Source organism: Salmo salar, chromosome 20 (genome assembly GCF_965601325.2).
Source record: "Salmo salar chromosome 20, fSalSal1, whole genome shotgun sequence".
Classification (NCBI taxonomy): domain Eukaryota; kingdom Metazoa; phylum Chordata; class Actinopteri; order Salmoniformes; family Salmonidae; genus Salmo; species Salmo salar.
Genome location: NC_138310.1, coordinates 95,705,301 through 95,717,934, shown reverse-complemented (window position 1 = coordinate 95,717,934; position 12,634 = coordinate 95,705,301). Strand labels below are relative to the sequence as shown.

Genomic DNA, 12,634 nt, shown 5'->3' with positions numbered 1-12,634 from the left:
ATTGACTCTGTACCAGTACCCCCTGTATATAGCCTCCACATTGACTCTGTACCGTAACACCCTGTATATAGCCTCCACATTGACTCTGTACCGTAACACCCTGTATATAGCCTCCACATTGACTCTGTACCGGTACCCCCTGTATATAGCCTCCACATTGACTCTGTACCGGTACCCCCTGTATATAGCCTCCACATTGACTCTGTACCGGTACCCCCTGTATATAGCCTCCACATTGACTCTGTACCGGTACCCCCTGTATATAGCCTCCACATTGACTCTGTACCAGCACCCCCTGTATATAGCCTCCTTATTGGTATTATTATTATTATTATTTTACTTTAGCTCATTTAGTAAATATTTTCTTAACTCTATTTTCTAAAAACTGCATTGTTGGTAAAGGGCATGTAAGTAAGCATTTCACAGGAAGGTGTGCTACACCTGTTGTATTTGGCGCAAGTGACAAAAAAAGTTTGATTTGAAGTCCCCTCCTTATTGGATATCAGGGAGATACAAACCCACGTGGATATCAGGGAGACAAACCCACGTGGATATCAGGGAGACAAACCCACGTGGATATCAGGGAGACAAACCCACGTGGATATCAGGGAGACACACCCACGTGGATATCATGGAGACAAACCCACGTGGATATCAGGGAGACAAACCCACGTGGATATCAGGGAGACAAACCCACGTGGATATCAGGGAGACAAACCCACGTGGATATCAGGGAGACACACCCACGTGGATATCAGGGAGACACACCCACGTGGATGTCAGGGAGATACAAACCCACGTGGATATCAGGGAAACACAAACCCACGTGGATATCAGGGAGACAAACCCACGTGGATATCAGGGAGACAAACCCACGTGAATATCAGGGAAACACAAACCCACGTGGATATCAGGGAAACACAAACCCACGTGGATATCAGGGAGACAAACCCACATGGATATCAGGGAGACAAACCCACGTGGATATCAGGGAGACAAACCCACGTGGATATCAGGGAGACACAACCCACGTGGATGTCAGGGAGATACAAACCCACGTGGATATCAGGGAAACACAAACCCACGTGGATATCAGGGAGACAAACCCACGTGGATATCAGGGAGACAAACCCACGTGAATATCAGGGAAACACAAACCCACGTGGATATCAGGGAAACACAAACCCACGTGGATATCAGGGAGACAAACCCACATGGATATCAGGGAAACACAAACCCACGTGGATATCAGGGAGACAAACCCACGTGGATATCAGGGAGACACACCCACGTGGATATCAGGGAGACAAACCCACGTGGATATCAGGGAAACACAAACCCACGTGGATATCAGGGAGACACACCCACGTGGATGTCAGGGAGACAAACCCACGTGGATATCAGGGAGATACAAACCCACGTGGATATCAGGGAGACAAATCCACGTGGATATCAGGGAAACACAAACCCACGTGGATATCAGGGCGATATAAACCCACATGGATGCTTGAAAGACCAACGAGGAGAGATTAATTAAAGGTAACTAACTAGAAACTAACTAGGTTTCCCTTTTTATCTGTCGATTCATCGTCAGAGTAGAGAAACGCACGATTTTGGTTGATTACAAAGAACCAGCTGAACAGAAGGCCATGCATGTCAGGTAATATAGCAACCCATAGTTCATCTCCCAGGACAAACTAGCAACAGCTGCAGTAGCTAGCTACATGTCCATGAATGTTTCATGTGTGATTTGACCTGTATCCAATTTAATATACCGTAATTTCCGGACTATTAAGCGCACCTGAATATAAGCCGCACCCACTGAATTAAAAATTTTTTTATTTTGAACATAAATAAGCCGCACATGTCTATAAGCCGCAGGTGCCTACCGGACCATTGAAACAAATTAACTTTAAAAATAAAAAATTAGCAGTAAGCTTTAGTTGTCTCTTTGCACTGAGTCAATTCCTCACGCTGCTGTTTCCAACGTCTTATCATCGACTCATTAAGACCAAGCTCCCGTGCAGCAGCTCTATTTCCTTTTCCAACAGCCAGATCAATCGCCTTCAACTTGAAAGCTGCATCATATGCATTTCTCCGTGTCTTTGCCATGATGAGGGTGACAAAATGACTACCGTAATCAGAATGATGGGAAGTTTGAGAGCGCTTGATTTAATGTAAACAGTAAACAAAAAGTTGTTAGACCTTAACCACACTGTCCGATTTCAAAAAGGCTTTACAACGAAAGCAAAACATTAGATTATATCAGCAGAGTACCCAGCCAGAAATAATCAGACACCCATTTTTCAAGCTAGCATATAATGTCACAAAAACCCAGAAGACAGCTAAATGCAGCACTAACCTTTGATGAGCTGTGAAGGGAACGGCACCTCCATACCTTCAGGCTCTGATCAGGCCCTACACCCAAACAAGGGCACTGCGTTCATCCACCTCTGGCCTGCTGGCCCCCCTACCTCTGAGGAAGCACAGTTCCCGCTCAGCCCAGTCAAAACTGTTCGCTGCTCTGGCACCCCAATGGTGGAACAAGCTCCCTCACGACGCCAGGACAGCGGAGTCAATCACCACCTTCCGGAGACACCTGAAACCCCACCTCTTTAAGGAATACCTAGGATAGGATAAAGTAATCCTTCTAACCCCCCCCCCCCCCCCCCCTTAAAAGATTTAGATGCACTATTGTAAAGTGGTTGTTCCACTGGATATCATAAGGTGAATGCACCAATTTGTAAGTCGCTCTGGATAAGAGCGTCTGCTAAATGACTTAAATGTAAATGTAAATGTAATGATCTTCATCAGATGACACACCTAGGACATTATATTATACAATACATGCATGTTTTGTTCAATCAAGTTCATATTTATATCAAAAAACTGCTTTTTACATTAGCATGTGACGTTCAGAACTAGCATACCCCCCGCAAACTTCCGGAGGAATTTGCTAACAATTTACTAAATTACTCACGATAAACGTTCACAAAAGGCATAACAATTATTTTAAGAATTATAGATACAGAACTCCTCTATGCACTCGATATGTCCGATTTTAAAATAGCTTTTTGGTGAAAGCACATTTTGCAATATTCTAAGTACATAGCCCAGCCATCACGGGCTAGCTATTTAGACACCCGGCAAGTTTAGCACTCACGAATATCAGATTTACTATTATAAAAGTTTGATTACCTTTTGTTGTCTTCGTCAGAATGCACTCCCAGGACTGCTACTTCAATAACAAATGTTGGTTTGGTCCAAAATAATCCATCGTTATATCCGAATAGCGGCGTTTTGTTCGTGCGTCCCAGACACTATCCGAATGGTAAAGAAGGGTCGTGCGCATGGCGCAATTCGTGACACAAAAAATCTAAATATTCCATTACCGTACTTCGAAGCATGTCAACCGCTGTTTAAAATCCATTTTTATGCCATTTTTCTCGTAAAAAAGCGATAATATTCCGACCGGGAATGTCCATTTAGCTAAACAGAGGAAAGAAAACAAAGCTTTCGGTCGACGCGGGCACGAGCCTGAGTCTCACAGTACTGTAACCAGCCACTACCCAAACGCGCTACTTTGTTTCAGCCAGAGCCTGCAAAGCCACGATTCAGCGTTTTGCCGCCTTCTGAGAGCCTATGGCAGCCGTAGGAAGTGTCACGGGACAGCTAAGATCCTCACTCTTCAATAAACAGAGACAAGAAGAACGACACCTTGTCAGACAGGCCACTTCCTGCATGAAATCTTCTCAGGTTTTTGCCTGCCATATGAGTTCTGTTATACTCACAGACACCATTCAAACAGTTTTAGAAACTTTAGGGTGTTTTCTATCCAAAGCCAATAATTATATGCATATTCTAGTTACTGGGCAGGAGTAGTAACCAGATTAAATCGGGTATGTTTTTTATCCGGCCGTGAAAATACTGCCCCCTAGCCATAACAGGTTAACCCGTTCGGCAATTTCATTGGTCTAATGGAAGCTTCATGCCGCCAAAAAACTGAGCACGTCACAGAATGTGTTTTTTTGGAGAAAAATTTTTTGAAAGCGGGAAAAATCCATATATTAGCTGCGTCATTGTTTAAGCCACGAGGTTCAAAGCGTGGGAAAAAAAAGTTGCGGCTTATAGTCCGGAATTTACGGTAGTTGGTTTTGGTATTTTAACATGCGTGTCATGATCATGTCTGATGTGGATGGACAATGAGACCTAGAACAAACCAACTCCAACGTTCCTTCATACAAATAGAGAGAACTAGGACCTTTTCCACTTACCTTGATTGAGCAGCTTGAAACGCTGTCTCCGGCAGCGTGAATCCCTAGCTCCCCAGAGAACTATTTAATCCTGATCTTCTCTACAAGCACAGTGATTAACTCAATGTACATCAGACAGGCCCCATTTGATCAAAGTAGTGCATCAGTCAGTCTCACACATCACGTCACAAGGCCCAGTGCAGTGTGCGAGAGCTGAAGAGATGAACAATAGCAGAAACATCTTAGGACCCTCATTGTACATCCTAAATGGCACCCTATTCCCTATATAGTTCCCTATGGGTCCTGGTCAAAAGTAGTGCACTACAAAGGGAATACGGTGCCATTTGTGACACATCCCGTGTTTATTTCATGCCTACCAAGATGGGAGGAGCTAAATGGAAGGGGTTTAGATCAGAAATCTTCTTTAACGTATCTACTACACATCTCTAAAGTACTACACATCTCTATAGTATTACACATCTCATCCAGACCAGTCACTACACATCTCTATAGTACTACACATATCTATAGTATACAAATCTCTATAGCACTACAAATCTCTATAGTAGTAAACATCTCTATAGTACTAAACATCTTTATTAGAGGTTGACCGATTAATCGGAATGGCCGATTAATTAGGGCCCGTTTCAAGTTTTCATAACAATCGGAAATCGGTATTTTTGGACGCCAATTAGGCCGTTTTTTTTAACCTTTATTTAACTAGGAAAGTCAGTTAAGAACAAATTCTTATTTCCAATGACGGCCTAGGAACAGTGGGTTAACTGCCTTGTTCAGGGGCAGAACGACAGAGTTGTACCTTGTCAGCCCAGGGTTTCGAACTTGCAACCTTTCGGTTACTAGTCCAACGCTCTAACCACTAGGCTACACCCCTAGTACTAACTACAAATCTCTATAGCACTACACATCTCTATAGCACTACACATCTCTATAGCACTACACATCTCTATAGCACTACACATCTCTATAGCACTACAAATCTCTATAGCACTACAAATCTCTATTAGAGGTCGACCGATTATGATTTTTTTCAGCGCCGATACCGATTATTGGAGGGCCAAAAAAACCACTGCCAATTAATCGGCCGATTATTTATTTATTTATTTTTGTAATAATGACAATTACAACAATACTGAATGAACACTTATTTTAACTTAATATAATACATCAATAAAATCAATTTAGCCTCAAATAAATAATGGAACATGTTCAATTTGGTTTAAATAATGCAAAACAAAGTGTTGGAGAAGAAAGTAAAAGTGCAATATGTGCCAAGTAAGAAAGCTAACGTTTAAGTGCCTTGCTCTGAACATGGGAACATATGAAAGCTGGTGGTTCCTTTTAACATGAGTCTTCAATATTCCCAGGTACGAAGTTTTAGGTTGTAGTTATTATAGGAATTATAGGACTATTTCTCTCTATACCATTTTTATTTCATATACCTTTGACTATTGGATGTTCTTATATGCACTTTAGTATTGCCAGTGTAACAGTATAGCTTCCGTCCCTCTCCTCGCTCCTACCTGGGCTCAAACCAGGAACACATCGACAACAGCCACCCTCGAAGCAGCGTTACCCATGCAGAGCAAGGGGAACAACTACTCCAAGTCTCAGAGCGAGTGACGTTTGAAACGCTATTAGCGTGCACCCGGCTAACTAGCTAGACATTTCACATCGGTTACACCAGCCTCATCTTGGGAGTTGACAGGCTTGAAGGGGTGGGTATAATTTGTGGAACGTTCCAACAGGAATCTGTTCCAAAAAAACGTAAAGTAAAAGGTTGCCAACCAACAACGCATACAAAGTAGCAACGCATACAAACCTAGCTAACTAGCTGCCGAATAGGCATCAACTCACCACGTAGCTTATTCTTAATGTTTGTCCATAGGCAAACAGACATGTGAGGACAGACATTTTTCGGAATAAACGTGATGAGTGAAAAACGCAATGAAATAGACCACTCCCTACCCGGTATCTTATTCTGCCGCTGTACAACTTTGTATGGCGTTGTTTTTTGGAAACCTTGTTATTTACGAAGTTTTTGTAATAGATTCCTGTTGGAACGTTCCACAAATTATACCCACCCAGGTTGAAGTCATAAACAGCGCAATGCTTGAAGCACAGCGAAGGGCTGCTGGCAAAACGCACGAAAGTGCTGTTTGAATGAATGCTTACGAGCCTGCTGGTGCCTACCACCGCTCAGTCAGACTGCTCTGTCAAATTATAGACTTAATTATAATATAATAAACACACAGAAATACGAGCCTTAGGTCATTAATATGGTCGAATATCGGAAACTATCATCTCGAAAACAAAACGTTTTTTTTTCTTTCAGTGACATACGGAACCGTTCTGTATTTTATCTAACGGGTGAAAGAATATTCCTGTTAGGCATTGATGTTTATGGTTGGGTACATTGGTGCAACGACAGTACTTTTTTCGCAAATGCGCTTGTTAAATCAACACATGTTTGTCGAAGTAGGCTGTGATTCAATGAAAATTAACAGGCACCGCATCGATTATATGCAACGCAGGACACGTTAGATAAACTAGTAATATCATCAACCATGTGTAGTTAACTAGTGATTATGTTAAGACTGAGAGTTTTTTATAAGTCTAATGCTAGCTAGCAACTTACCTTTGCTTCTTGCTGCCCTCGAGTTACAGGTAGTCAGCCTGTTAATCCTTGTGGAGTGCAATGTAAGGCAGGTGGTTAGAGCGTTGGACTGGTAACCGAAGGTTGAAGAAACGAATCCCCCCCCTGAACAAGGCAGTTAACCCCCGTTTCTAGGCCGTCATTGTAAATAAGAATGTGTTCTTAATCTGACTTGCCCAGTTAAATAAAGGTGTACAAAAATAAAAATAATAATACAAATAAAAAAATAAAAAATAAAAAAAAAGTTTTTTTTTTTTTTTTTTTTTTAATAAAAATAAAAATTCGGCAAATCGGTGGCCAAAAATACCGATTACCGATTGTTATGAAAACTTGAAATCGGCCCTAATTAATCGGCCATTCCGATTAATCGGTCGACCTCTAATCTCTATAGTACTACATATCTCATCCAGACCAGTTACTACACATCTCTATAGTACTACACATCTCTATAGTACTACACATCTCTATAGTACTACACATCTCATCCAGACCAGTTACTACACATCTCTATTGTACTGCATGTATCAACCAGTAAATTCTCACAACTACACATTTCACACTTAAAAGGCTGTATTTCCAAAGATAATTTACAGAGCGGAAGCTTAAAGTGATTTCAATAATGTGCTGGTATTATTTCGGTTTCCTCCGGTAGGTACACTACACTGAGACAGAAGACCTATCACACATGGAGTGTGACTCAAATGGCATCCATTTCCATAGGGCTCTTGTCAAGAGTAGCACCCTACACAGGATACAGGGTGCCATTTGGGATAAATCCACGGTTTGTAATGAAAGGAAGGAAAGGCTCTAAGTCACAATGCTGAAAACAGGTGGTAGGGTTGAGGGAGGGTGGGTATACAAACCATTCATTCAAATTGCTTGCTATAATCCTGGGTTTACGGACACAGCAAACTCTGCTCTTACAAACACACCAAAACCTTATAGAGAAATACTGCGTAGTGGTATAATCCTTGATTTAGGACGTCTATGCCCACAGAAATACACCAGGCCCACAGAAATACACCAGGCCCACAGAAATACACCAGGCCCACAGAAATACACCAGGCCCACAGAAATACACCAGGCCCACAGAAATACACCAGGCCCACAGAAATACACCAGGCCCACAGAAATACACCAAGCCCACAGAAATACACCAAGCCCACAGAAATACACCAGGCCCACAGAAATACACCAGGCCCACAGAAATACACCAGGCCCACAGAAATACACCAGGCCCACAGAAATACACCAAGCCCACAGAAATACACCAGGCCCACAGAAATACACCAGGCCCACAGAAATACACCAGGCCCACAGAAATACACCAAGCCCACAGAAATACACCAGGCCCACAGAAATACACCAGGCCCACAGAAATACACCAGGCCCACAGAAATACACCAGCAGAAATACACCAGGCCCACAGAAATACACCAGGCCCACAGAAATACACCAGGCCCACAGAAATACACCAGGCCCTATAGAATGTGATGAGGGATGGCCCTCTGTCTCATGTAAATATGCACAAATATATTAGATGTTTTAAAACGCCGTTCTTCAAACTACAGTAGTATTTCACCATAAAAAAAATCCCGCAGTCAGAAAATTATAACTGTCACTTCAATGGTTGATGGTTATTCCAATGATCAATCACTCACCAGTGCATCATAATGAACGGAAAGTTCACTGTCCCGTGGGGAAATAAGATTGGCAAGATTAGATTAGAACAATAATGTCTTCATTATGTGTCATTACTGTGTAATTATCCGTTTGTACCAGGAAGAACACATTGGTAGTTTGATGGTTGATGATGTCATCCCTTAGAACAGATGTGGACACGTCAAGCCAAGTAGAGGCTGCTAAGGCTATTCCGATGGTGTCTGATTAGAGGCTGCTATTCCATTCAGATGGTGTCTGATTAGAAGCTGCTAAGGCTATTCAGATGGTGTCTGATTAGAGGCTGCTATTCCATTCAGATGGTGTCTGATTAGAGGCTGCTAAGGCTATTCAGATGGTGTCTGATTAGAGGCTGCTAAGGCTATTCAGATGGTGTCTGATTAGAGGCTGCTATTCCATTCAGATGGTGTCTGATTAGAGGCTGCTAAGGCTATTCAGATGGTGTCTGATTAGAGGCTGCTAAGGCTATTCAGATGGTGTCTGATTAGAGGCTGCTAAGGCTATTCAGATGGTGTCTGAGTAGAGGCTGCTATTCCTTTCAGATGGTGTCTGAGTAGAGGCTGCTATTCCATTCAGATGGTGTCTGATTAGAGGCTGCTAAGGCTATTCAGATGGTGTCTGAGTAGAGGCTGCTATTCCATTCAGATGGTGTCTGATTAGAGGCTGCTAAGGCTATTCAGATGGTGTCTGATTAGAGGCTGCTAAGGCTATTCCGATGGTGTCTGATTAGAGGCTGCTATTCCATTCAGATGGTGTCTGATTAGAGGCTGCTAAGGCTATTCAGATGGTGTCTGATTAGAGGCTGCTAAGGCTATTCCATTCAGAAGGTGTCTGATTAGAAGAAATTCAGCTTGGCCCCTAAGACCCTCACAAACTTTTACAGATGCACAATTGAGATCATCCTGTCGGGGCTGTATCACCGCCTGGTACGGCAGCTGCTCCGCCCACAACCGCAGGACTCTCCAGAGGGTAGTGAGGTCTGCCCAACGCATCACCGGGGGCAAACTACCTGCCCTCCAGGACACCTACAGCACCCGATGTCACAGGAAGGTCAAAAAGATCATCAAGGACAACAACCACCCGAGCCACTGCCTGTTCACCCCGCTATCATCCAGAAGGCGAGGTCAGTACAGGTGCATCAAAGCTGGGACCGAGAGACTGAAAACAGCTTCTATCTCAAGGCCATCAGACTATTAAATAGCCATCAGTAGGTGGCTTCCACCCAGTTACATAACCCTGCACCTTAGAGGCTGCTGCCCCATATACATAGACTTGGAATCACTGGTCACTTTAATAATGGAACACTAGTCACTTTAATAATGTTTACATCTCATATGTAAATACTGTATTCTATTCTACTGCTTTACTCATCTCATATGTATATACTGTATTCTATTCTACTGTATTTTAGTGTATACCACTCCGACACTGCTCCATCTAAGATTTATATATTTCTTCATTCCATTTTTTTTACTTTTAGATTTGTGTGTATTTGTTGTGAATTGTTAGATACTACTGCACTGTTGGAGCTAGGAAGTATTTCGCAACACTCGCAATTACATCTGCTAAATATGTGTAAGTGACCAGTAACATTTGATTTGATTTGATATACAATAGAGTAGCAATGTATTGCATTGTTATTTTGTTGCGATGTTTATAAACACGAGAGAATAAGGCATTCATATAAGTCACATTTCCCCCCCAAAAAAATATTGTAGTCTATCATAACATCTGTAAAATCCCCCAAAAGGTTACTGAACAGAACATAGCCTAGTGCTCGACCTCTCCTGCTACAGTATGTTGATATCTAACTAGACATACTGGGAGGTTGCGAGGCTTGTGATCACCTGGGCTAAATCAATAGGAACTGCGTCTCGTTACGTTGTGTTGTGTGAACATGTTATGGGTGTTGAGACATTACTGTCGCCATCTACCTGTTATCACGGGCATTTCACTGCACCGAGTCTACTGACACGGAATTGATGTAACGAAATGCATTAGAAATCAATTAGTAAAATAAACAATTATTTGCATTGTAAATATGTGAAGTGAAAATGTGTTTTAATTTATTCTTAAAACATCGGATAGGCATTTGGCTCCTAATTTGAAACAAAAACATGTATTTGTTGACATGTTATTCTAAATATTGACACAAACTAGCATATCCATGGAGAAAACTGCTAATAAAACAATGTGAATTGTATTTCCAGTGCTTACCTTGTATGTTGACAGCCAGGAGGACAATCCAAACACTCGCCAACATCGCCACGGCGCTTGAACTCTCCGGAACTTATGTGATCGCTTCCCTTTAGAGGATTGGATAAATTCACTCCAAAATGATTTACACCAGGTATGTTGGGAATACGCCGTTACCTTGAGAACCGGTGTCGGTTTGGAAATACTTTCAAGCTAATGAACCGACGTGGAAAACATCAATTATTGACTGACTGTGGTTATTCCAACGGTCAGGAGCTTTTCAACTACGCACGTCGAGTCGGTGTCCGTACCGTGGATTGATGTTTAGATCTTTTACGCACAACCGAACAAACGAGATGTCGTTGTACCTATCAAACGGAGTTAGGTGAACGGTGTGGTGGTGGGGGGGATAGAAATCGTCCAAAAACAGGTTTGTATTGTGGTCAAGTCAGGCAGCAGACTATCCCCAGTCTACCTTGAATCCCGTGTCTCATCCAATGCTGCGGGTCGCCACTGCTATAGCCTCCAGTATGTTGGAATAGAGGCGAAGGGGCGGAAGGTCCTCGATATCTCAATGGCAAGTTCCATGAAACACAATGAAACACAATGGATAGTTCAAAACGGGTTGGGTCGTTAGAGTTCAGATGATATCCAACAGATCTGCAAAGGTCTTCTTCACTTTTTTTTTTTTTTTTTTTTAGGACAAAACAATAGCCGAAGTTCCCTCTTTCTGCCGACAATGGAATCGGGAGATGTATAGTTTTCTGTTTCTCCCTCCGTGGACTCAGGAGTCACAGCAGATTTGTATCCGGTAGTTTATTCGACAAAATACTATGTATGTGTTCATTAAACAGCATGCAATCCCGCTATGCGGATTTCCCCCACATAAACACCACAACCTGACCTGGCATAATGTAGTCGGGTTGACAAGCTCCGAGCACAAATCCGAGTCGGTGACGTTAGACTCTGATGTGAAGCTAGCCACAATAAGAATTAGCCACAATATTGGAATTTGCGGTTCGCCTTCAAAATAAAATTCCCCTTTGAAAATGATTCAAACGGATACAAATAGTGGAATCATGGCATGTTTGCGCTAGATAATGCTAATCAAGGTCTGACTGTTGTTATATAAATTCAACGAAAGACAATTAGTTCATTTTAATCAATTTAAATCGCACTGTGGATGTATTCGACTTTAGAATTGCATTGGGGGCATACTTACAGTATATTTCTACCTATGGATTGTGCACCCATTAAACGGGGTGTCAGTCTACTCAGTGACACTCACAGAACAAAGCTATATAGAGTTTACAGAGGAATTAGCATGTTAGCTCTTATTGCAGGACTTTGACTGTGGGAAATCACCTTTCCAGTCAGTCTATTGTGTGTATTGACATTCATATTGCAGTGTACAGCCTAACCTATGGATGTTGCACAAATGAAATGGAGGATCAGCCTACATTGTGACACTCACAGAACGCAACTGTGTAGAGTTTACATGAAACACAAAATGGAACCAGATTCAAGCCATCTACATTTTCATTAGATGGCTTCATTCATTTCATGAGTAATTCAAAATGAATGATTACAACAGTCATGTCATAAAATTATATCACTCAGCTACGTCATTCTGTAAAAGTCGTGTGTTTTCTGTCAACTCATACAACAGACAGTCTCTCATTCCTTTGTTGCAAAAATGGATGAACACTTGGTCCTGAAAGGACTGCTTTGGATAACAGACATACATTGTTTTATTATTTGCTTTCGGTGTAAAAACAAGGCAGATGTTATCGCCAAGAATAGGAAAGAGCTCGTCCTGGCACTAGGAGAC

General features: G+C 42.1%; 1 protein-coding gene across 2 annotated transcripts in view; it reads right to left on the bottom strand.

Moving 5' to 3' along the window:
* The window catches only part of LOC106581602 (nectin 1b), a 336,570-nt gene extending 324,795 nt beyond the window's left edge, over positions 1–11,775 (bottom strand). For both annotated transcript variants that reach the window (XM_045704179.2, XM_045704180.2), the window contains exon 1: positions 10,825–11,775. In XM_045704179.2, the coding sequence (XP_045560135.2) occupies positions 10,825–10,870 (46 nt within the window). In that variant the 5' untranslated portion in view covers positions 10,871–11,775. The remainder of the gene's footprint in view (positions 1–10,824) is intronic.
* Positions 11,776–12,634: the final 859 nt, after the last annotated feature.